This window comes from Bos mutus, chromosome 22, assembly GCF_027580195.1.
Source record: "Bos mutus isolate GX-2022 chromosome 22, NWIPB_WYAK_1.1, whole genome shotgun sequence".
Taxonomy (NCBI): domain Eukaryota; kingdom Metazoa; phylum Chordata; class Mammalia; order Artiodactyla; family Bovidae; genus Bos; species Bos mutus.
The window spans coordinates 38,700,713-38,727,774 of record NC_091638.1 but is presented as its reverse complement, the minus strand read 5'-3'; the positions used below and the strand labels follow the sequence as shown (position 1 = coordinate 38,727,774).

The window sequence follows — 27,062 nt, the reverse complement described above, 5'->3', positions numbered from 1 at the left end:
AATCAGTAAATAATATTTTTCCAAAGGGGAAAAAAAATCCAGAAGACACAGGGATATTCTGAAAAGTGTAATAAAAGGAACTGCTTGTTAATATATCCTAAAATTTATCATAATGCTATGATAGTAGTGGTGATGGTACAGGATGGGAAAGATTAATGACTTTCTACCCACAAAACAAAAATAAAACCAAATATTCTTATGAATTTAGTGTTTTTTTTAAGAGGTAATTAACCGGTGAGCAAATAGATTATTTAATATATGATGTTGAGACAATTGGCTAGTTCTTTGTAAACAAAACAAAGTGGGTTTCATATTTCATTTATTAAAGCATTATACATTTCAGATGAGTCAAAATTGTAAAGGCAAAAAGTGAAACCATGACAGTAGTAGAACACAGTATCAACAGTTTTATAATCTTTAGGTTAAAGAGGGTACTTCTTTTCATGAAACCCAGAAACCATAAAGGGGAAAACTGGACAGATTCCACTACATTAAAAAACTTCTGTTTAGCTAAACATAAAGAGGTCAAAAACATAACAAGTAAACATAAAAAAAAGTCTAACAACAAATGACAAAACATAATCTGCACATATATGACAAAGTGTTAAGACTATTGAAATAGAGCTTTTTAAAACAAATAATAAATAGAAAAATGAATGGAATGTAAGAGAGAATTTTAAAAGACAAAATACAAACAGGCAATAAACATGTAAAGAGGAAATGCAAATACAAAATTTTGAAAATCATCCATCTACTTGATAAAATTGAATGAAAAATAATATCTGATTTTAATATGGGGAATCAGACATGCTCTTGTACCCCTCATGGGGGTATAAATATTTACAGATGGTTTGGAAGCTAGTAACAAACTGGAAATAAACATACTCTTTGTATTAAGGGCATACACATTTGGAGAAGTGTGGAAAGATATATATACAAACATACTGAAGAATGATTATAGAAGCAAGAAACAGAAATCAACAGACAACCTGTTGAATAAATTATGGTTCATCCATAAACTGGATTGCTACAAGCCATTTAGAAGGACACTTATTTTGTATTTACTGACTTGGAAAGGTTTTCTTTCCATATTGTCCTTCAAAAAAGCAAGTTGCAAAACATTATAGAATTACTGCTTGTATACAAAAAATATATATATATAAAATATATATATATTCTCCTTTTCTATGTCTCCATGTAGATAATATATTTTGTGTATAGAGTGGATGTTTTTGAGTGGTGGAATAAGGAGATTACGTTTAGTTCTAATTTATGTATTTTCTTATTTTATTTTTCTGTAATAAACATGTTTTAATTTTATTTACAGAAAAATATGTAAACTAGTTAAGTCAGACTGAAAGTGAAAGTGAATGTGTTAGTAGCTCAACTGTCTCTGACTCTTTGCAACCCATGCAACCCATGGACTGTACCAGGCTCCTCTGTCCATGGAATTTCCAGGGAAGAACACTGGAGTGGGTTGCCATTCCCTTCTCCAGGGGATCACCCCAACCCAGGGATTGAACCCAGGCCTCCCACAATGCAGGCAGATTCTTTACCATTTGGGCTACCTGGGAAGCCCACTGAATTCACTTTATCATTTTAATTATAATACAAGTTAACCCTGTTGTAAGACATGATTCATATCTAATCAACAACCTTATTTTTGGCCCAAATATACCTGGAGTTAGAAGGAAGTAATTTTTATTTTACTTCTCACATGGCAAATAGGATTTCATTTCTACTTATGACTGAAGCAAAATAAATCTGAGAGTTAAGGGCTGAAAATTTGAGTCCTGAAATCCCTGTTTTGAAGAGAAATGTAGCATGGATACACTAGTTTTGGCCATAACTCAAAATTACTTACAGAATAAGAGAATTTACTACATTATTGGAAGTTCAGATGAAACACAGTCTCCAGGTCTAACCTAATGTTGTTGCCTATTAGAAGGCTGAGCACCGAAGAATTGATGCTTTTGAACTGTGGTGTTGGAGAAGACTCTTGAGAGTCCCTTGGACTGCAAGGAGATCCAACCAGTCCATTCTGAAGGAGATCAGCCCTGGGATTTCTTTGGAAGGAATGATGCTAAAGCTGAAACTCCAGTACTTTGGCCACCTGATGCAAAGAGTTGACTCATTGGAAAAGACTCTGATGCTGGGAGGGATTGGGGGCAGGAGGAGAAGGGGACGACAGAGGATGAGATGGCGGGATGGCATCACTGACTCAATGGACGTGAGTCTGAGTGAACTCTGGGAGTTGGTGATGGACAGGGAGGCCTGGCGTGCTGCGATTCATGGGGTCACAAAGAGTTGGACACGACTGAGCGACTGATCTGATCTGATTACTATCATTAGAAACTCAACTTATTTCCATATCTCAATTATTTTACTCTTTTTAACTTTGGCTTTATACTAAAATGGGTCTTCTCATGTTTCTTTTTTGCAACTTTGTTTTAAACTGATGTATAGTTGATTTACGATGTGTTAGTTTCAGGTGTACAGCACAGTGATTCCTGTGTGTATATCTATGTATACATGTAACATCTTCCAATCATCTGTTGACAGATGTTTAGGTTGACAGATGCTTTGGTTCCTTCCATGTCTTGGCTATTGTAAATGTATTGCAATGAACACTGGGGTGCATGTATGTTTTCAAATTACAGTTTTTTCCAGATGTATGTCCAGGAATGGGATTTCAGGATCATACGGTAACTATTTTTAGCTTTTTAAGGAACCTCCATACTGTTTTCCATAGTGGCTGTACCAATTTACATTCCCACCAATCTTTCACCAGACTCACCAAGAAAGAAAAAAAAGTGTGTGTGTGTGGGGGGGGTGGGGTGTGGTGGAGAAGGGAGAGGCCACAAATCAATAAAATTGGAAATGAAAAAGAAGTTTCAACCAACACCACAGAAATACAAAGGATCAACAGACCACCACAAGTAACTGTACACCAATAAAATGGGCAATCTAGAAGAAATGGACACATTCTTAGAAAGTTAGAATCTACCAAGACTGAACCAGGAGTAAAATATTAATAGTTCAATTACAAGTACTGAAGCTGAATCTGTGATTTAAAAACTACCAAGAAGCAGGAGTCCAGAACTAGACGGCTTCACAGGAGGATTCTATCAAATACTGAGAGAAAAGTTAACACTTATCTTTCTGACACTATTCCAAGAAATTGCAGGGGAAGGAATACTTCGAACTTCTTTTATGAGGCCATGATCACCCTGATACCAAAATCAAAGATATCACAAAAAGAGAAAATTATAGGCCAATATCACTAATGAACACAGACACAAAAATCCCCAACAAAATACAAGCAAACCGATTCCAACAATATATTAAAAGGACCATACACCATGATCAAGTGGGATTTACCCCAAGGATGCAAGCATTTTTCAATATCCACAAATCAATCAGTGTGACACACCGTATTAATAAATTAAAGAATAAAAACCATATGATCAAAAAAAAATTATGACCATCTCAGTAGATGCAGAATGACTTTTTGATAAAATACAACATTCATTTATGATTAAAAACTCCAGAAAGTGGGCACAGAGGTAACATAACTTCAATATAATGAAGTCCACGTATGACAAACCCACAGTTAACATCATACTCAACAGTGAAAAGCTGAAAGCATTTCCTCTAAGGTCAGGAACAAGACAAGGATATGTACTCTCACCACTTCTAGTCAACATAATTTTTGAAGTCTTAGCCGCAGCAATCAAAGAAATGAAAGGAATCCAAGTTGAAAACAACAATATAAAAGTGCCACTGTTTGCAGATGATATGATAACTATACATAGAAAATCCTAAAGATGCTACCGGAGAACTACTAGAGCTCATCACGAATTCAGTAAAGTTTCAGGACATAAAATTAATACATAGAAATCTGTTGCATTTTTATACACTGGCAACAAAAGATCAGAAAGAAAAATTAAGAAAATAATTCCATTTCTCATGGTTCTAAGTTGGCTCCCAGTAGCAAGATGACCCGTGCTTCCTTGGTATGTCAATCAAAAGAAGAGGAGTAAAACTTTTCTCCCAAGCATGAGTGAGTGAGTGAAGTCGCTCAGTCGTGTCCGACTCTTTACAACCCCATGAACTGTAGCCTACCAGGCTCCTCCGTCCATGGGATTTTCCAGGCAAGAATACTGGAGTGGGTTGCCATTTCCTTCTCCAGGAGATCTTCCCCACCCAGGGATTGAACCTGGGTCTCCCGCATTGTAGACAGACACTTTACCGTCTGAGCCACCAGTGAAGTGGAACGTAAGTCCTTACTTTAGTCTGATTGGATCAACTTAAGTCACATGGTCACTCTCACTCATGAGCCAACCACATTTCCAGTACAGTACCATGTGTCAACTGGCTTGTATCTACAAATCTGCATCTATTCCTGATGCTAGGAATGGGGAAAAATAATTACCTAAAAACCCTGTAATTCTGCTTGGCTTTGGGTCATGAACAACAAGTATGTAACCAATATTGCCCACTAAAAATGACAATTTGGCATATTGACAAGGTACAACTGAAAATTTCACTTGAATTATCTCTATGGGTTGATCACATTGATTAAATTTACTATATAATTTGAGGGATTATCACATCACTTTAATGATATGTTTTGCTTAAATGAGTTTGGGGTCATGAAACAAGTGTAAATTTTCACTCAAATTAACATAAATGTCTCATTTTGCTACTGTCCTCAAGAAATCTGGCATTTTAGGTAGGCAGGTAAATTTGGTGTAATTAAAATCAAAATAAATTACTGCATTCTCTAAATATCTCTGTTGCTATCGCATGTAAATCCTAGGGATGAACTGCTTTTGTTCCAAAATCATAGCTCAATGACAAAAGATAATATTTAGTACTAGATTTTGCTAGAACAAAGAATATGCCAGAGGATAGTGATTAAAGAAATCATTACACAAAAGCATTTGGATGAGTACACAAAACAGAAATACAGAGTTCTTACTGTGAGTGGAAAAGATGAAATATTCTAGATCATAAATCACCCTGAATTTTGGTGTATACAGTATGTAGCACGTTAAATTGGTTTTCTTTTCCATCAAGTCTTTTTGAACACGGTCATTTATTGCCAGGTCACAAGCAGTAAACTATGTAAACTAAGCTCATGGCATCCAGTCCCATCACTTCATGGCAAACAGACGGGGAAACAGTGACAGACTTTATTTTCTTGGGCTCCAAAATCACTGCAGATGGTGACTGCTGCCATGAAATTAAAAGACACTTACTTCTTGGAAGAAAAGTTTTGACCAACCTAGACAGCACATTAAAAAGCAAAGACATTACTTTGCCAACAAAGGTCTGTCTAGTCAAAGCTAAGGTTTTTCAGCAGTATTGCATGGATGTGAGAGTTGGACTATAAAGAAAGCTGAGCGCCGAAGAATTGATGCTTTTGAACTGTGGTGTTAGAGAAGACTCTTGAGAGTCCCTTGGACTGCAAGGAGATCCAACCAGTCCATCCTAAAGGAAATCAGTCCTGAATATTCACTGAAGGCCTGATGCTGAAGCCGAAGCTCCAATACTTTGGCCACCGGATACGAAGAACTGACTCATTTGAAAAGACCCTGATGCTGGGAAAGATTGAAGGCAGGAGGAGAAGGGGATGACAGAGGATGAAATGGGTGGATGGCATCACCAACCCGATGGAGGTGAGTTTGAGCAAGCTCCAGGAGTTGGTGATGGACAGGGAGGCCTGGCGTGCTGCAGTCCATGGGGTTGCAAAGTCGGACACGACTGAGCAACTGAACTGAACTGAAGCAGTAAACAGATACTTCATTTAGCATAATATTTAACTTATGCTGCAGCATATCTACATTTATTTCTTTAATGAAAATGGATGGTCTTCTATACACAGATAAACAGAGGTGAGATTAGGTGACTATGTCTCGCCCCCTGTAAAGAGTTCAACATAGTCTTATGACTCAAATCCTAATCGAATACTGACTAAAAGACAGCTTTGAGAAATGGAAGGAAAAATAGGAAAAGCTCTTTGGATCCAGCAACAGATTGACAGTTGTTTAGAACTACTGCTTCAGTGGGGTGGGGGTGGGGTGGGGGAAATGGGCCTCTTAATAAAATAAAACAAGTACAAATCATAACCAGTGTCTGTTTCCTCTGAAGGTCTATAATGCTGAATCATAATATACAGTGGTACTGTGTATACATAATATACAACAGTACTAGGCTGCCTGTGGCAAGTAGATAGCAGAAAGAAATCCTCTTCTTTTCTCCATTGCCAGGCAAACAGGAAAGCTGGCAAATGATGTGGGTCCACTGTCAAAGCTCATGGGAAGCTATTTCTAACCTGGCCATGGAAAAATGCTTGAGCAATCATGTCTTTTGCAAATAAGACATTCTGCTTGTGCTGACATTATTCCTCAGAACATCTGAATTTTCAACTGCCTTATAGGAAAATTTATCATGTTAAGAGAAGCCTAAGGCCAATCACCCTCCATTTGGCAACTGCTCAGATGTCTGCATTACCTGTAATGGGCTCTAGGCTGCCTATCAAATAAAGAACACACAAAGACTACTAGTGTTCAGAGTTTACCACCACGTGGTCCCAGGCTACCTTTTCAACCTTACACCTTGTACGTACTGTCTGTTCGCGCTTTCTGAGGCTTATGTGTCTTAGCTCATGCTCCCCGCTAGAATATCTATTCTCATGTCTCCCCATATTCAAATACTACCTATTCCTCAGGTGCAGTGCAACCTCCTCCAGGAAGCCCACTCTGATTCTCTGGTAATTAATTAATTCTCTGGTAGTATTCCAAAGCCTAGATGATGTAAGAATCTGGTGACCCAGCAATACCTAAATTGTAACTTGGACCAAAGTCACCTATCTTGGAGGAGAGTTATCCACACAGATAATGACAAATGGAAAATACAATCCTTCTTTATTACCAGAACCTCTCAGTTGCTCACTCGTGTCCAATTCTTTGCAGCCCCATAGACTGAGGCCCACCAGGTTCCTCCGTCAGTGGAATTTTCCAGGCAAGAACATTAGAGCAGGTTGCCATTTTCTACTCCCAAGGATCTTCCTGAACTAGGGATCGAACCCTTTATCTTTTGAATCTCCTGCGTTGCCAGGTGAGTTCTTTACCACTAGTGTCACTTGGAAAGCCACTTCACCCCAGTATTTGAATATGGGGAGACATGAGAATAGACCTCAAAGGAAACGTATTGCCTCCAACGTAAAACCAAAATGGAAAATTTAAATTAATAAATGTTTAGTTAAATTTCCGCCTCCAAATGTCTGTCAACCTCATTCATGGTTAAATTTCAGTTAGGTTCAGTTGCTCAATCATGTCCGACTCTTTGCGACCCCATGAATCACAGCATACCAGGCCTCCTTGTCCATCACCAACTCCTGGAGTCCACTCAAACTCATGCTCATGGAGTCAGTGATACCATCCAATCGTCACATCCTCTGTCATCCCCTTCTCTTCCTGCCCTCAATCTTTCCCAGCATCAGGGTCTTTTCAAATGAGTCAGTTCTTCACATCAGGTGGCCAAAGTAGTGAAGTTTCAGCTTCAGCATCAGTCCTTCCAATGAATATTCAGGACTGATTTCTTTTAGGATGGACTGGTTGGATCTCCTTGCAGTCCAAGGGACTCACAAGAGTCTTTCCCAACACCACAGTTCAAAAGCAACAATTCTTCGGTGCTCAGCTTTCTTTATAGTCCAACTCTCACATCCATACATGATGACTGGAAAAACCACAGCCTTGACTAGATGGACCTTTGTTGAAAAAGTAATGTCTCTGCTTTTTAATATGCTTATCTAGGTTGGTTATAACTTTCCTTCCAAGGAGTAAGCGTCTTTCAATTTCATGGCTGCAGTCACCATCTGCAGTGATTTGGGAGCCCCAAAAAATAGCCTGTCACGGTTTCCACTGTTTACCCATCTATTTGCCATGAATTGATGAGACTGGATGCCATGATCTTAGTTTTCTGAATGTTGAGTTTTAAGCCAACTTTTTCACTCTCCTCTTTCATCAAGAGGCTCTTTAGTTCTTCCTCGCTTTCTGCCATAAGGGTGGTGTCATCTGCATATCTGAGGTTATTGATATTTCTACTGGCAATCTTGATTCCAGCTTGTGCTTCATCCAGTCCAGCTTTTCTCATGATGTACTCTGCATATAAGTTAAATAAGCAGGGTGACAATATACAGCCTTGACGAACTCCTTTTCCTATTTGGAACCAGTCTGTTGTTCCATGTCCAGTTCTAACTGTTGCTTCCTCACCTGCATACAGATTTCTCAAGAGGCAGGTCAGGTGGTCTGGTATTCCCATCACTTTCAGAATTTTCCAGTTTGTGGTGATCTACACAGTCAAAGCTTTTGGCATAGTCAATAAGGCAGAAATAGATGTTTTTCTGGTAATCCAGTGGATGTTGGCAATTTGCTCTCTGGTTCCTCTGCCTTTTCTAAAACCAGCTTGAACATCTGGAAGTTCATGGTTCACGTACTGTTGAAGCCTGGCTTGGAGAATTTTCAGCATTACTTTACTAGTGTGTAAGATGAGTGCAATTGCACAGTAGTTTGAGCATTCTTTGGCATTGCCTTTCTTTGGGATTGGAATGAAAACTGACCTTTTCCAGTCCTGTGACCACTGCTGAGTTGGCCAGAAATGGCCACAGGACTGGTTAAATTTAGAGCTCATAAAATACTGCTACAATGAAAAACAATTGGTAATTTTTTTTTTTCAGTTTTCCAGAGCTCCTATGAAGATACTATGATTCCTGAGAAATCATAGTCATGTGTTAACCTCATACAAAGAGTTTCAAAAACTTAAAATAAAATTTTATTATTTCATAATCAAAAAAGATGAGTGCATGCTGGATGTGAGGTACATTTAATGTATTTGCCATGAAACTTTCTAAAAGTATGAGTCAAAAATCACACTGATGCTCCAAAGTCTGTATTGGCCCAGTTTGTACTTGCTGCTGCTGCTAAGTCACTTCAGTCATGTCCGACTCCGTGCGACCCCAGAGACGGCAGCCCACCAGGCTCCCCCGTCCCTGGGATTCTCCAGGCAAGAACACTGGAGTGGGCTGCCATTTCCTTCTCCAATGCATGAAAGTGAAAAGTGAAAGTGAAGTCGTTCAGTCGTGTCCGACTCCTAGCAACCCCATGGACTGCAGCCTACCAGGCTCCTCCATCCATGGAATTTTCCAGGCAAGAGTATTGGAGTGGAGTGCCATTGCCTTCTCCAGTTTGTACTTAGGGTGACCCTAAGTTCAACTCTGTGGTGAAAGAACCCTAGATGCATTCAGGAGGCCCAGATTGGTGTTCTATGATCCTGTCCAACCAGTAGGACATCTTTGGACCCCCCCCTCCCACTCCAAAACAGGGTTATAGGATACATACTCCTCCTACGCAAAAAGGTTGTTTTAAAGAATAAACAGGATTACCTTAGCGAACTTGCTATAAATGGTAGAGAAAGTGATTATGATTCAACAATCATAAATTCATGTTTTAAGTATTTGCTGAACATCTATTATGGGTATGCACATCTACCAGACACTGGGGGATACTAAATGAAATCTCTGTAGCATCAGGTGAGAGAAACAGGTACCCACTGAAGTAAGATGTGCCCAGTGCCATAATATGATTAAAATAGCACAAGGTTAAGAGCTCTGACCAGAGTCAGACCGTCTGGGCCCAATCCAGCTCTACCTCTTACTAAATGTGTGACCTAAGACAAGTTTCTCAACTACTCTGCCTCCCGGTTTCCTCATTGTAAGGTTAAGAGGAACAGTATCTATCATATCAGGAATAAATGAGATACAACCTTATAAATTTATAGAACAGTGAGTATACAGGGTAAACATCCAATAAATAGTCACTATTTGTTCCTGTTTTTAATGCCTAGATGCCATCATCTACCTAGGAGTGTGATGGGCAAAATGGGAAGGGCCTTTTAAGCTAGAAGAAGAGCGTGTACAAAAGACACAGTATCACAAAAGAGCATGCAACAATGCAGGGATGTTAAGGGCTTAACACATTATTGACTGGAGACATTTTACAGCCATGGTGTTAGTTTCTGCAAATATCCCCTGTCAATAATTGTTAATATAGGCTAAAGCCAAGGGTGTACACAGAATTGCAGGAGTTGAGGCTGGATGGGAAGGGAGGATCCAGTTATGCCATGCAAGTGAGTTCAGAGTGGATCCTGTATAGGCAAAGGAAAGTTGCAGAAGCATTCTAAGCAGGAAAAGGACATGATTAGGTGTGCTTCAGAATGACCACTCTGAATGGAACGAGGACAAGCAAGCAAGCAGAAGGAATAAATGTTATTGTAAAAGTCCACGCAAATCATCATGAGGGTCCAAAGCACAGCACCAGTGATAAAGGTGAAGGAGAAAGAGATGAAAATTTATTAACTGGAACATCAATAGGATGAAGTTATGTGCTTCAGCCTTGAATAGTTTGGTTATGCAGCAGCAATAGAACTGTACACCAGAACTCTAAGAAAATTAATTTATCCTGAGTTAGAAAATAGAGCTGCAAAGAGTCTTGGTGAGACATTCAACTATTGACTAGTCTGAGGATATCCTAGGGGAGGTGTGATGGAAGTCAGTGCTCTTCCAAGTGTAATGTGTAGGTCTGTGCCATTTGTGAACTGCTCATTATTGGTCTGCACCAAGATAAAGTGCTAGTACTGGAAACAATACATCAACTTCATCATGCATCAGTTCAGTTCAGCTGACAAATTTTTGCAGCAAGACTTTCTTGAAGAAAGCAGTGAGCTGATTTACATTCTAGTGCAAGTTCCTTATCTCCTCGTGGACCTGTGACAAAGCACTGACTAACTGCGCCAGTGTGAGACCACCCCTTCAGCAATACTGATGTATGGATTAGACATTTGGTGAGAGGTGTGTCCTGGAGCTCCAGATTTGAGAATGGAAGTGTAAAGATCATCAGTGGCAAGGTGGCTTAAATAACAGAAATTTACCATCTTATAGCTGTTGGCAGGGTCAGAGTCTTCTGAGCACTCAGTGAAGAACATACTTCATGCCTGTACCCTAGCTTCTGGCCATCCTTGGTGTTCCTTGCCTGTAGAAGAGTCACTCCAATCTCTGTCTTCCTCTTCACATGGTGTTCTCCCTGTGTACTTCCTCTATGTCCAAATTTCCCCATTCAATAAGGATACCAGTCATCATGGATTAGGGTCCACTCTAAGTTTTAAGTTTTAAGCTGGCTTAAAACTCAACATTCAAAAAGACAAAGATCATGGCATTTGGTCTCATTATTTAATGGCAAATTGATGGGTAAAAAGTAACAGTGTCAGATTTCATTTTCTTGGGCTCCAAAATCACTGCGGATGGTGAGTGCTGCCACAAAATTAAAAGGCGCTTGCTCCTTAGAAGAAAAGCTATTACAAACTATAGACAGTGTATTAAAAAGCAGAGACATCACTTTGCCAACAAAGGTCCGTACAGTCAAAGCTATTGTTTTCCCAGTAGTCATGTATGGATGTGAGAATTGGACCATGGAGAAGGCTGGGTGCTGAAGAATTGATGCTTTCAAACTGTGGTGTTGGAAAAGACTCTTGGGAGTCCCTTGGACAGCAAGGAGACCCAACCAGTCCATCCTAAAGGAAATCAACCCTGAATATTCAATGCTGAAGCTGAAACTCTAATACTTTGGCCACCTGATGCGAAGAGCTGATCGACTGGAAAGACCCTGATGCTTGGAAAGATTGAGGGCAGGAGGAGAAAGGGGCAACAGAGGACGAAATGGTTGGACGGCATCACTGACTCAATGGACATGAGTTTGAGCAAACTGAGGGAGATGGAAACTTAGGGAACTCTGGCCTTCTGCAGTTCATGGCATCACAGAGTCAGACACGACTCGGTGACTGAACAACAACAATGACTTCATCTTAACTAATTACATCTACAAAGACCTTATTTCCAAATAAGGTCCCACTATGAGGTACTGCAGGTTAGGATTTCAACATATGGATTTTTGGGGAGACATAATCAAGCCATAAAGAGAGTCAAGGATGGAGATGTGAAAAACACTAATATTTAAGATTCGGATGCTCACCATATACTGCCTTACATTATGAGCTCTGTTCCTTGCTGATGTACTTCAACATTTCAAACAGATTGATAGGTTCTTAGAAACCAGGAAGGTTGTCTGAAATGTCTTTCCATATTTTGCCTGCAGGATTTAGTGAATTTCTTGTATGTAGAAGTGGTACAAAACAATGCCGTCTGATGATGTATAACAAACAAAAATTGAATATGGAAGAGCCCCCAAGAGCTGTTTTGAATACAGTATGTTGTGACATTCGCTGCCTTATAGACAACAGTTGCTGTACTTGTCAGAAAAATAACCAAAGGAGATGTTCAAGATATATTTTAACTCATTTGCTTAAACAACTCTATGCCTACCATCCACACCAAAAGGCTGTTCTGCATGGGCAACAGAAGGCATAATTATTTGCAAGATTTTTCAACGTTTTCCCTTTGCTTTCTTCAGTCACATAGTAGCTTCTCTGTAGCACTGAGCACATTTGCCAAAATCCCATTGTCTTTCTAAAAGCAGTATAGCCTCTAGAGGGTTTGAAACTTAGTCTACGCTCCCCCAAAACTTAGTGATTAAAAAAAGAAGTTAACTGCAAAGTTATCTGAGAACTTTCCTACTTCATGAAATGGCCGTGAAAAACACAGGCTGATATTTTCCTCCCATAGGCTACAGAGGACATCAATATATTATCAGTTTATTCAGTATCTCTCAATTTTAGAAGGATAGCCAGAATCTTGAAACATTTGGAGGCCTGATGATTCAATTTATTTTTCAAGACTCTCAGATGCTTACTCTGCTTGTTTAAATGAAAGAAATGGCTTAGCAAAGATAATTTTCCCTTTGATTAGTGAAAAGCATCAGGAAAATCCACACCTAAGCAGTTTTACTTTACAGATATTTCACACCCATCTTATATTCTTATTACCTCATCCAATATGCAAAAACACTAGAGTCATTATTTATTTACATGCTAACTGTACTCAAAAAGGACTTTGGACAGCATACAATGACAGAGAAAGTAGAGCCAAAATCCCATAAAAGATGGAAAAGAAGCATATTTACTTACATCTAAATATGTAGAACTTGGATTCTATTATGTAATTCTGACAATATTGAGATTGAATATTTTCAACAGCCTAACTTTCTCTAGTACTGCTGACTACTCATTATTTTTTTTTCCCCCTCAGAAAGAATTAAGTCAAATAAGACATATGCCCAATATGTTAGTTCTCAACTTGGCTTACGATTTGGCCACTTAAACACACCCTATGGTGATTCAGCGTCTGTCTGCAATGTAGGAGACCCGGGTTCAATTCCTGGGTTGGGAAGATCCCCTGGAGAAGGAAATGGCAACCCACTCCAGTGCCCTTGCCTGGAAAATCCCATGGACGGAGAAGCCTGGTAGGCTACAGTCCATGGAATTGCAAAGAGTCAGACACGAATGAGCGATTTTCACTTCACACCTGGTGATTTAAGTTCAACTGAGATTCGGTCACTATGAGAAATTCCTAATTGATTATGGTCTTTGAAAGAAACCTTTCCTCTATAACAGATCTAGAAATTTGTCAGTTGTTGCTATAAATAAACCAGACTAGGGAGACAATTGATGGTATGTTTCTACAACATAAATTTTTTTGAAAACATGGAATAATTGGCTTACCCTCCGTGCTTTCCAATAGCGATGTATTGTACTCTCAACCTCATCTACTCTATAGAGGATGCTGTAATGGTAACCATTTATTCCTGGGTCTACTTATCATATCAATAAGGATAATGATCATGAGGATTATAGCAATACTGAATATAAGGCATACTATGGGCAGCACTTCACATACAGTCCTTTCACAGATTAAAGAAAAAAAAAAAAACACGAAATTGTACACATCAAATTAGCGATAAGAAGAACACTTATGTACTACTCACCACATGCCAGGCATTGTTCTAAGAGCTTTACTATATTAGCTCACTCACTTTTCACAAGAACTTAATGATGGAGACGCCATTACTATTCCTACTTTACTGATGAGTAAACTGAGCCACAGAGTGTTTAAGTAAGTTGCCCCAAATCACAGAGCCTGCTTGGGGTATATCCAGAAGAGCAAACATAGGCATTCAGCTTTCAGAATCTATGCTATTTCCTGCCCTATACATCATATATCAAAAGCAACAGCCAGGCTTTAAATCACTGACTGACTTCCATCACCTTTTCTTTGCCTGCTAACAACAGAGAAGTAATTCTTTCACATGCTTGGATGGACAAATGAAAAAATAATAAGGTAATTCTGACTGTCAGCCCTCCAATTCTGCAGAAACTATAAATCTGATCCCAACGGAGAAACACCTGCCAGAGACAGGTAACACAGAGCTCCAAATTCTAGGTCTTTTTCCTGGATGCATTACAGAGGCAAGGGTCAGACCATCAATATTAGAGCAGCAATGGCAAGAAGAGACAGTGTTGGAAAGAACCAGATTGCTGCTGTCCTACCAATCAAATGTCTATGATTTTCCTTTTAGAACAAGCATACTTTATTTATTTAAAGTGATTAACATTCCATTAGTTAAGTGAAGACTGATAGTCTTATTTCTGTTGCTTTTTGCAGATTCATTAAAAACTCAGCTCAGCTTTGCTATATTTTCCAGTTATAAGAGGAGCCAGAAACACAAATTTTTACATGTAATATCTTGACTGTTTTAAATGTTGAGAACAAATTCAAAATTTTGAAAAATATACTGTAGACAAAAATAGCCTTTCAGTCCATTTCATCCCATAAACTGAATCTCTTGCATGGTCTGTAGCCTTGTAGTCTTTTAAGATTTAATCTCCTCAATGAAAAACACAAAGTGAACTCTAACTTCTTCTCAAATTCTTTGAAGACAATGCCTTATTTTATAATGTCAAAACATACCAAATACAAATTTGAATGAAATTATGTCTTGATAATGAGTGACCTCATTGCCCAGAAAGAAATACCAACTATTATATATCAAATATTATGTACCAAGGTGACAGTAGAGATTATTTGAGGGTTCCCTATCCTCTCTTCATAAGGCAGATGTAGAAATTATCCCAAAGACAGACAATGATTTTCCTGCAATCGGTGGTTTATTAGTGGTAGAGTTTAAGCTCAAACACAGGTTTCAATACATAACCTTTCTTCTCATCAACCAGCTTTCTTCATTGTTAAGGAAGTCATTTGAACTCCTAGATCCAGCCATGACTTCACCTTGCACTGGATTTTTAAATTACATGCACCAATAAACCTCTCCTGTCCCCTTATTTTCCTATTGATGTAGCCACTTCAGTTGGGTTTCTGTTATTTAGAACCAAAAGAATGGGATGATTAATCCCAGAAACAGTCACTCTCTTCCACAATCCTCCTACATCATGCTTTTCTCCTAACTGGAATACCTGCCTTTCCTTATGGTTACACAAATCATGCAAAATTTTTAAGACCTGGTGAAACTGAGCAGGATCCCATGGGGTCCTGGACACAGAAGGCTTTCTGTGTCCAGCTCCCTGTCCCATGCAAAGTGCACCCCCTTTCTTGTTTGTACGAAACAGGCTTCAGCCTCCATGATCCTCCCTGAGTTCCAAGGGGTAAAGTTCTAATCAAGGAAGGGATGGGATGCAGATACAAAGGAGGACCAGTCAAGAAACAATAGTGTAGCCTTGGGACAGGAGCCTGCCTCAAAGGATATACAGAACAATATCTTTCAGCTCTTTTACAGAAACAGAGCCTCACAATAAATGGAAGATGTTAACTACTTGATGAAACAATCTTCATTCCAGAGAAAAGGTCAGGAGATCACCTGAGGCCAGATTAACACCCTGCACACACCCTGTTCTTTATCAGCAACCACATCCTTGAACCACTGCTATAAAACTCATCAAATTCCTCCAGGTTGGAATATGCAGTTTTGAAGGGGACAAGTCCACTGTGTCCCCTTGCTGGGAAAAGCAATAAATCGATTCCTTTCTACTTCACCCCGAACTCTGTCTCTGAGATTTGATTTGGCACCAGTGCACAGAGACGGAGTTTTTGCTATCACTCACCCTAGTCTACTTCCCCCATGAAGATTTTTACTACTACTATATCGAATCCTGTATGTGTGCATGCGCGTGCACACACAGGTGCGTACTCTCTCTCCCCTTCTCCTACTTTAGTATCTGTAACCCCGTCCAGTTCCAGTTCAGTTGCTAAGTCATGTCCGACTCTTTGCAACCCCATGAACCGCAGCACGCCAGGCTTCCCTGTCCATCACCAACTCCCGGAGTCCACTCAAACCCATGTCCATTGAGTCGATGATGCCATCCAGCCATCTCATCCTCTGTCGTCCCCTTCTCCTCCTGCCCTCAATCCTTCCAGCATCAGGGTCTTTTCCAATCAGTCAGCTCTTCACATCAGGTGGCCAAAGTATTGGAGTTTCAGCTTCAGCATCAATCCTTCCAATGAACACCCAGGACTGACCTCCTTTAGGATGGACTGGTTGGATCTCCTTGCAGATCAAGGGACTCTCAAGAGTCTTCTCCAACACCACAGTTCAAAAGCATCAATTCTTCGGCAGCATCTTACAATTAAACATTACCTTATTCTCAATTTATCTGACGTTTTCCAAACTAGAACAGAAACTCCCCAATCCAGAATCATACCTCACAACTATCTTCCAGTTCTTCACAAAGCCTGGGAAAATATTTGGTGCAATGAATAACTGGTCTTTCTTAGAACTTGGTCTAAGTAAGTAAAACACCCCTGATGATTCCAACTTAAGTTGTATAAACACTTGGCCCCAAATACTGGCTATATTTTAATGTAACAGCCTATGGTTATGTATTAAGTTTGCTTTTGAAGGAAAAAGACCTTGGAATTATTTGACTTTTACCACTTTTCACAGTATGGTTTTTAAGGAATGAAAGATTTAATTTCCTTTGTTGTTCAGTCCAGTTTTAGGGAAGCAAAAGGCTATTCCAAGTGTGTAATGAGGCAAGAACTTCTCTTATTACTTTTTTGGTTTTCTGTATCTTCAAAATGTCTTTTCTAGTACCAGTGCATAACAGTTCCTGCCCATTGCACCAAGAAGATTGGGGACTGGGGGAAAATGCCAAAAAGCAGATTTAAAGAATTCAATTCTTTTCCTGAAGAAGAGAAAAACATAATTCTTTTTGAAGGAATCCTGTTTGAACAGTCATTTCAGTTCAGTTCAGTCGCTCAGTCATGTCCAACTCTTTGCGACCCCATGAATCGCAGCATGCCAGGCCTCCCTGTCCATCACCAACTCCCAGAGTTCACTCAGACTCACATCCATCGAGTCAGTGATGCCATCCAGCCATCTCATCCTCTGTCGTCCCCTTCTCCTCCTGCCCCCAACCCCTCCCAGCATCAGAGTCTTTTCCTGTTTTCTCAAAAGGTGAAAATATTTTAATTTTTAAAATGCAAATTGTATGTTGCATTAACAATGCAACCCTTCAGATATTTGAAGAGTAACCTAAGTGCCTCAAAGCATATCTGAATGAATGAATCACCACTATTGATTTAAAATACACACACACTCAGACATATTTAGTAACCTAGCACTTGGTCTTAAATTTTATGAAAGTTATGGGCTTTTGAGTCATAACTGAACAACAAAGTCAAAGAAGTTAATGAATAAAGATGGAATTTCTCTGGCTAACAGTGACTCAACTTTAGCCATAATTTTAGAGCAAAATATAAGCTGAATCACATGGAAATGAGTAACTTGATGACTAGACCAAATGTGTTGTAAGTTCAAGTCCTCTTGAATGAGGAATTCATATAGAAAAGATACAACTTTAGCATTGCCCATTTCTCTTATCATATATTGGGTTGGCCAAAAGTTCCTTTCAAGTTTTCTATAAGATGGTACAGAAAAACTTGAAAGAACTTTTGGCCAACCCAGTACATACAGGTGGTGGTGGTGTTTAGTTGCCCAGTTGTGTTCAAGTCTTTCAATCCCATGGATGGCAGCATGCCAGGCCTCCCTATCCCTCACCATCTCCTGAAGTTTGCCCAAGTTCATGTCCATTGCATTGGTGATGCCATGATGTGTATTTATGTGTATGTGATGTGCCTGTGCGTGTATGTGAACACAGGTGATGCAGTGGTAAAGAATCCACCTATCAACGCAGGAGATGAAAGAGAGATGAGTTCGATCCCTGGGTCAGAAAGACCTCCTGTAGTAGGAAATGGCAACCCACTCCAGTATTCTTGTCTGGAAACTTTCAAGGACAGAAGAGCCTGGCAGGCTACAGTTCATCAGGTTGCAGAGTTGGACATGACTGAGCACACACACAATACATACAGACATATGTATACACACCTACATATGCACTCATAATTCATTCTGGACATCTGTAATCCAGGCATTACAAACAGTTCCTAGCCAAGTTAAAACAAAAACAGGTCATGTCAACTTACACATTACACAGAATTGTTTACAGTGCCTGCTTTTACATTCCCTCAGGAACATCTATAAGTAGGTAGTTCACATGAGGCAGCCACTCATCACCATTACTACGTGATTTAGAAACATATGGTGTAACTCTGTCGTGCAGGCTTCTAGGTATTCACTCTAGCATTCTGACAAAAAAGAGGAAAAAAAAAGCTCAGAACTGTTTTTCAAATTATCATTTATCAGCTGCTAAAACATACATTGTGACAGCCTGATGACTCGGTTTTTGTTGTGGTCATAAATTATCATTACCAACATGCTATATTTAGATTTACAGTAGTACAAGGAAAATATACCTACAAATGATAACATATTGAAATTTAGCTAGACCCTGTGCAGTTTCTGGGTATAAATCCTTTCTGTGTTCACCTATTTCTTTTTTGTAGGAAATAGACTTTATGTAACCTCCAGGACCTCCCCTGTGTTCCAAAGAGCAGGTTCAAACCCGTGCTAATCAGAAAAGGGAGGGGATGCAGAGACAAGGGAGCTGCAGTCAAGAAACAATGGAGCTTTGGGTCACAGGTACTGGTTCCTCCTCAAAATATATCGATAGGATGGCTCAGTGGTAAAGAATCTGCTTGCCAATGAAGGAGCTGTGGGTTCGACTCCTCATCCAGGAAGATCCCCTGGAGAAGGAAATGGCAACCCACTCCAGTATTCTTGCCTGGGAAATCCAGTGAACAGAGGAGCTTGGCAAGCTACACTCTACAGGGTCTCAAAGAGTCAGACACGACTGAGCACACACGCAGGCAACACTATCTTTGAGTTCTTTTGGAGAACTAAAGCCCCCACCCAGGGGGGGAATGGCAACTTCAGGCTGAGGCAAGATTCCCAGAGCACCACCCTGTTAACTTGTCACCAACCAATCAGAGGAAAGTCACACAGTCTGCAGCCTTCACCCTAAATTCTGCCTATGAAAATCTTTTCCAAAGCCATTGGGGAGCTCAGGGGTTTTGAGCTTGAGCCACTGGTTCTCTTTGGCTGGTCCTGCAATAAACCTTTCTCTGCTCTAAACTCTGACATTTGGTTTATTTGACTTCACTGTATATCAGGCACATGACCTTATTCGCTGACAATATTTTCACATAGTTTGTTTCAAATCCCTTCTTTTAACTGGAAAGACTGTTTGAAAACCTAGGCATTCTCTTTCCCAGTAAAAGTGAAGCCTAAGTAATTAACTATCAGAATGATCCAGCAATGACATCTTTTCCCTCTGTTCCTTCCCAATTGTTCTTTTGAGCCAAAAAAAAAATTTTTTTTTTCCAGCTCAAAGTATATAGAAAGACTGACAACAGTCTGCTGTTCAGATTTACAAGCCACCGTCTCTCTCCTTCATGAGTGAGTGAGTGGAAGTCACTCAGTCATGCCCGACTCTTTGTGATCCCATGGACTGTAGCCTGCCAGACTCCTCTGTCCATGGGATTCTCCAGGCAAGAATACTGGAGTGGGTAGCCGTTCCCTTCTCCAAGTGATCTTCCCAACCCAGAAATCGAACCAGGGTCTCCTACATTGCAGATGGCTTTTTTTACCAGCTGAGCTACCAGGGAAGCCCTTTCTCTCCTTCGTACTCTTTATGAAATTAGTACTTAAAGGATTGTTTTCCCCATGTTGATTTTTTTTGGATAGGTGTTCAAAGTGGAAGGGGCAGGTCTCTCTCAACTCAAATAGAAATAATCCTGAGTCAAGAAGTACACTAGACATGTTGTCAGGATGCTAGCCTTCTATTTTTCATTTAGAATACTTCTGGCCAGTGTTGCATATTAAGAAGATAGGATTTGAAATCAGAGAACCCCATGCCGGAATTCCCACTCTCTCATCTGTCTACATAGTGCTTTAGGCAAATTAGAAAACCTCACTGAGTCTCAGTTTTCTTTTCTAAAGATGGGGATGGTCACCCTTGCATTACTACTAACAAAATCTATGGTGTATTTAAATGTCCTTAGTTTCTACCTAACTTCCTATTTCTGTTCTTAGATCATTTTAAGTTCTCTTCATAATTCCTACATTGTTAATGATGAGAAGAACATAAAATGATCTAAGAATGGAAATAGGTAGTTAGGTAAAACAAAGGACATTTAAATAAATGACAGATTTAAGTAAACAAGGTATAGCTATTGGTTCTTTAATTGTACAACAAGTACCCATACTGCTAACTGCTACCGCTAAGTCACTTCAGTCGTGTCTGACTCTGTGCGATCCCAGAGACGGCAGCCCACCAGGCTCCCCCATCCCTGGGCCTCTCCAGGCAAGAACACTGGAGTGGGTTGCCATTTCCTTCTTCAATGCATGAAAGTGAAAAGTGAAAGGGAAGTCGCTCAGTCGTGTCCGAGTCTTAGTGACCCCATGGATTGCAGCCCACCAGGCTCCTCCATCCATGGGATTTCTCAGGCAAGAGTACTGGAGTGGGGTGCTATTGCCTTCTCCGAGTACCCATACTACTATAAGATAATTATAGAGGAAAACTGTCTGGGTTGTAAGGGAACTTTCTATACTATTTTCTCAACTTTTCAGTAAATCTAAGATTCTCCTTGAAAGAAGTCCATTTTTAAAAAATGACTTAAAGTAAGTGCCCTGCCCTCAGCAAGTACTTAAAAAACAGGAGCCAATGTTACTATTATCAAGTAAACTAGTTGGTTTCCTAAAGTTTATTAAACTCTGTATAATATGGTCTTCCTCCACCCCAACTTTATTGGGATATAATTGACATACAACACTGTGTAACTTTAAGGTATACAGCACAGTGATTTGACAATATGATCTTTCCTTTCCCCCAATTTAGCAATTGCTTTTCATAAGCAGTTCTCTCTGCCCCAGCCCTTATCACTCTATTCACTTTCTCTACATCATTTTTCCTCTTTTTCTAGTTCATCCATTTCTTTTCTACAAACTCATGTTTACTTTACACCTAGTTTTTATTTCTCCAAGACTAATTCAATCTTATTTCTCTGCTTTAAGTTTGGCATCCATGATTATGCAAACTTTTACTTTCAATGATGGCTCCTTAAAAAAAAAAAAAAAAAAAAAACAAAGTTCATGCTTTCTACTTAGAGAAAAATAACAGAACACTTTTCTTTTTTTTTTCCAAAAAGGCACCAAACACAAAGGTATAGTATTGGGGAAAGCTTGTTTTTTTTGTAATAAAGAGAGAGATATTCAGCGTACCAATATAGACAACAGCCAGGAGGCAGCTTTGCCGGGATATGTATTTAGTCTGCTGCAACAACTAAAAATAGTTTGACCAAATGCCAGTGTTATCAATCTGTCCTGGAGTCCCTCTGATATTAAGGTCATGTGTAAAAACACACCTTACTTATCCCTCAACCACAGCTTTGAATGGATCTGGGTAAAACATACCAGATCAGATCAGAAAAACCAGTCTCCTGACGCTCTTTCTCAGGTGGCTGAAGCTTCTGTTTAGAAGACCTGGGTCTTTACGAGAATGGATTTCTTTTTCCATTCTGGTGCTGGATTTCAGCCTGTATTTGAAGGACAGAGCTAGAGAGCCTTTTGACTGATAAAGGGAAGTTTGTTTCTTAACTTTTCTTTAAGTGACAACAGCTTTTCATTGACAAAGGAACAGGACTTCTTTAGTGGGGGCCATTATTAATGGGAGATTTTGGAAATGGAATTTCCCCTGCTATAAAGACACAATTACCGAAATAATTTCAACCTGAAGCTTGAAGTACCAGGCCCTGTGAACCCAAGCCTCAACCTTAAAAGACTATCCAAAAACTTTTACGGTTCTGAAAATACTTTTGCTCTAGGATAGTTCAAAATACACATGGAAAAAGCAAGGAACCACTGATGAGGGGGTGGGGCAGGGGGGATTAAGCAAGGAGTGTGTAGCCCACCTGTTCTTTCTCAACCAGGAAATCAATTTTATCTTTAATAAAACTGATAACCAAGCTTGTGATAGCTGAAATAAATCATCACTTCTGGGTGGTTTGTGTACATACACATGCAAAACAAACAGAGAAATCTGTGCTAACTCAAGATAAGGCTGGATAAATATAGGAAAACCTAACACTCTACTCCAGGCAACATATAAATCAGTCTTAAATGGCAACAACCCAGAAATCCTCTATTTTAAGAAACTGGTCTCAGTAACCTCTGAGGGGGTTAGAGCTGGCTTTAACCGCCCCTCATACCGCCCCTCTGGGGGCTTCACTGACTTCTCTGTTAGTTCAGCTGTGGCAGACTCATCTAAAAAGACAGAATGGGATGCTAACTTGCTTCACAACTCACTCCAGATGAGTACCCGACTCCTCTTCTGGTCCACCGCCCTCGACCTGCATTAACTAATCCCTCCTTTCTCTGGCTGGAGAACAGCTGATAGAAATAGGCACTTTTTTCACATCAAAGGCAGCCCGGAACCGTCTTAGCCTTACCCCAACCTCAGACACAAAAAGCTTTTTGATGCTTATAATTGCAAGGCTTTTTCCAGCTGCACTTTATCAAGCTAGTAGTGGCAGGGCTTGGAGGGCCTAGGAGAGCCAGAAGGTGGCGGCGAAGTCACCTTGGGAAAAGAAGGGTGTCAAAGAGAGGAAGACAGAGGGGCTGACCCACGGAAAAGGAGCAGGTGTGACTGCCCCTGTTCTGGGGTGAGTGAGCAAGGGCAAGGGACATTGGAAGGAAGCCCAGCCAGAGTGAAGCGGTGTCCCGAGGACCCCCAAGTCGACCCTAATCTGTGATCATCTGACCCGGGTGGAGGGAGGAGGGTGCCCTTCGCAGTGTCACGGGAAGCTTCGCCTTCTGGGTTTGCTTTCTCCCGCCTGCCCCTGCGGTGGCTCTCTGCCGGGGTTAGCCTGAGTGCGGCTCGGAGGCGCTCCACTTGCTCCGTACCGGCGCCCCCACCTACAGGGCGCCCCTGCCCGCCCTGCGCACGCCCAGGAGGGCGGGCCGGGGGTTGAGCGCAGCCGCCGGCTGCTCGAGAGTGCTGAGAGCCCGGCAAGCGAGCCAGGCCTCTATGGGAGCCGCCGGCTGCGAGTCACTCTCCGAACCTCCCGGGCCACAAAGCAGAACTTGCCCGCCTCACTCCCCAGCAGGGAGGCCCAGGCACAGGGTGCTGCGCTCCAGGACCCTTGCTGGTCCTGGGCAGCTCCTGGTGCGCTCCGAGCTGGGCTAGGCGAGGCCTGGCCGCGGAGAGGGGGGCCTTGTAACCCCTTCCCCGGGGCGCGGTCTCCTCCTCCTCTAGCTCCTCCTCGCCAGCTGCGCCTCCAGCTCCCATTGTTCGCCCCGCCCGCCTGGCAACGTCCCGGCGCTACTCTCTGGGCCTCCCAGGCGCACCTACCTTCTGCTGCCGGCGAGCCATGTCGGTGGGTTGCTTGGCGTTGAAGGGGTAGGCGATGCAGCGCATCACGAACACATAGAGCTGCAGCCTCTTCTTCCTCTCCTCCTCTTCCTTCTGCAGCCGCTCCAACTCCTCCTTCTCTTTCTCGCTCACCACCGACGGGCTAGGGCTGGAGGGTCGGCCGCCACCGGCGCGGCTGCTAGGCTGCAGCCCCCCGGCCCCGCCGCCGCTGCTCGCGCCGCTGCCCCCGCCGCCGCCGGCGCCCATCCCGGCCCCGGCGCCGACCCCGCCGCCGCCCCCCAGCCCGGCGCCGCCGCCCGAGCCCTCGCTGGTGCGGCTGGGAGACAGGCGCGCGCCGGACGCGGCCGAGCCGAGCACCTCCTTGCCGCTCTCCTCCTCCACGATCTCATCCGATTCCTCTTCGCTGGATGAAGGGTCCAGCATGGTGGCGCTTGGGGAGGGGAGTCCCTGGAGCCCCTGGCTTGGGGGGCGCTGAAGGCAGCTGGGGGTCGGCTCTCCCGGATGGCCGCTTCTCCCCAAATCAGGGAGCAAGCGCGCTGCTGCTCAGCCTCAGCCTCCGCCGCGGAGACTGCTTCCTCCGCCCGGCGTTCGAGAGCTGGGCTCTGACCCAGGAGGAGGAGGGGAGGGGAGAGGTGCGTCCGTGGACCCAAAGTGGGCAAAGGAGGGAGTCAATTGAGAGCCCCGAGCCCACAGCAGGATGCCATCTGCAGCCGCTGAAGGAGGCGCCTCCAGAAAAGATGCCGAGTGTTGCAAGCTGTCGATGCAGCCTAGAGCCGAAGAGGCATCTTGCCGATTGGGGAGGGAGCGGCGCTTACGTGTTTATTGGCTTAACTCTCCCGTGTCCGCAGCATAAAGGGCGGCTGCAGCGGACTGGATCCGGAAGAGCGCGGAGCGTCCCCAAAGTCTCAGAGCTTCCGTAGTGATCCCAATGCTTTCCCGTCCTCCTCACTCCCACCCCGTTGTGGCTGATTTCCTCCTTGATGCCCAGCCCTCCTGGTTTCAACCTCTCTCCCCGTCCCGCGAACAAAAAGTTCTTGGGAGAGGAGGAAATAAATCAATCATTGATGACTTTTTGTCAGCGAATAGTTGACAAAAGCAGACTTTTTGTCAGCTGTTGGACACACTAACTTCAGAGATCTCACTGAGATGAAGTCGGCGAGATGTTATACACAAAAGAAAGGCTATTTCCTATAACCAGCTTTCCTCACATTTTCCTCACCAAACAGCCTGTTTGTCCCACCTGTGTAAACTCCAATGCCAGCAGTTTACTTTACATACACCCAACCGTAAAGAAAAGATTTTGAGCGGATTGATGTATCCACCATGCAGCTCAACTCTTTAAGTAGAACCCCCGCCCCTGCCTACTCTGCATTCTTCAGTTCCAAGAACTGGTAATACTTTATGCTGAGGTGAGCCTACCATGGAAATAGAAGGTTTTTTTTGTTGCTCAGCCCTTCCTCCATTCTGGCTCGCTGAGTATCTGGGTGGAGGGCTGGGGACCCCAAAATCAGACAAGGATACTCTAATAACTGAGTGCAGCAACATCGAATGCGTTGACTCTGTAGCACCGTCTTCCTTCCTGCTCCTCCGTTATCTATTAATTCAAAGCAGCAGATGGTGCCTTCCTTCCCCCGGCTCCTTTCACTTAAGCCAATAAACCCAGCGCACGGGGGAGCTGGCCAGCGTGCTGAATCTAATCAGCGACCCACAGATGGATTGAAAACAAACCAACACTCTTCACCTTTTGATCTTAGACTATATAGAGACCTCTCTTGGCCTTCCCTCACCCCATTTATGTGTTTTCAATACTCCATTACTCGTGGATACTCGTGGGAGTTACTGTTGAAGTGTACTGTGAATTTAAAGTTTATATCACATCTGTCTTTATGTATTTTAAAATTTACCATGACTATCAGTACTGTAGGCTTTGATTGTCAAAGGAAGTTTTAGCACCTTTTCACAAAGTGAACACTGTTCTAGGAGCTTGGAGTAGGTGGAATTTTTAGAAGACATTCTCTTAAAGAGTCAATAATCCCCTTTTGGAGATACAACACAAACACATGAAAAAGATTGACAGTGCTTATTTCAAGGCAACATATAAACAAATCCAAGTTAGTAAACTGCTAAAAGCTTGCTTGAATGAAGCAACTAGGAATGGAAGAGAATCATATGTTTCTGTAAAAAGAGAGTTAAATCTTAAAGAAGGGAACCATATGACTTAATGGTGAAAAGGGAAGATATTATATGTGGAAAGAGCGATTTGCAAAGCCATGGTGATAGGACAAAGGACTGAGTAAGGTACAGAGTGTAACTGAGGCAGTGTGTGGGTAGGAAATGGGAAGGGAGGAGGAAAAAAAGTTGAAATAATCATCCATCTGGCCAAATTGGGGGGAAGGGGTGGCAGTGGTCATCTTTAGGACACAAAGAAATAAATGGCTAGCTAAGGACCATGTGACTTCTGCACAGAAGGCAAGACAAAGTCATTTACTAATTAAATATTTTTAAGCAAGATAAGGCATTTGAGTATTATCACATTATGCACCAGTAGAAGGGTGACCATGAACTCTGTCTTTAGAGCCATTTGGAATTTCTCAATCACTGTAATAAACTTTTGAAGTTTTGTATTTTTAACAATGTTTTTCATTAAAACATAAACTCAGTATCTACCTTTTGTTACTCATATAAGCCTATGATTTGGCTATTAAATATGACATTGCTCAGATAAATCTAACACTTTTCTCAACACACCCATGAGTGTTCAATCAAAGGAGGCAAACAGATTTTACAGGAAATACTTTTATAATTTTTTTTTTTTTTCAAAATGTATGTATTGTTGACTTTTAAAACGTACATCTTGGGACTTTCCCGGTGGTTCAGTGGTTAAGACTGCACATCCACTGCAGGGGGCGTGCATTCAACCACTGGCTGGGGAATTTAAGATCCCATATGCCGTGTGACAAGGCCACACACACACACAAAAGTGCATCGTTTCAAAGATATTTTTTACCTTAGCTGAAAGTTAAATGTCCTTGGAGATATTATAACTTTTTTTTTCTGCTGAAGATAACATATCCCAATCTGAACTCCTTAGGCATCTAAACTAGGAATTGTGGCTTTCCTAGATGCAAATTTTGATGAAAAAGGAAGAAAATTATCCCAGAATACATCCAGAGATCTTAATTATTGTCTACCTTTTGTTAACATCC

General features: G+C 41.6%; 1 protein-coding gene across 1 annotated transcript in view; it reads right to left on the bottom strand.

The window, feature by feature from the left end:
- Positions 1-24,675, bottom strand: part of CADPS (calcium dependent secretion activator) — a 476,711-nt gene extending 452,036 nt beyond the window's left edge. Inside the window, 1 exon segment of the mRNA XM_070360581.1 lies at positions 23,836-24,675. Within this exon segment, the coding sequence (XP_070216682.1) occupies positions 23,836-24,279 (444 nt within the window). The 5' untranslated portion in view covers positions 24,280-24,675.
- Between the last annotated feature and the right edge of the window lie 2,387 nt (positions 24,676-27,062).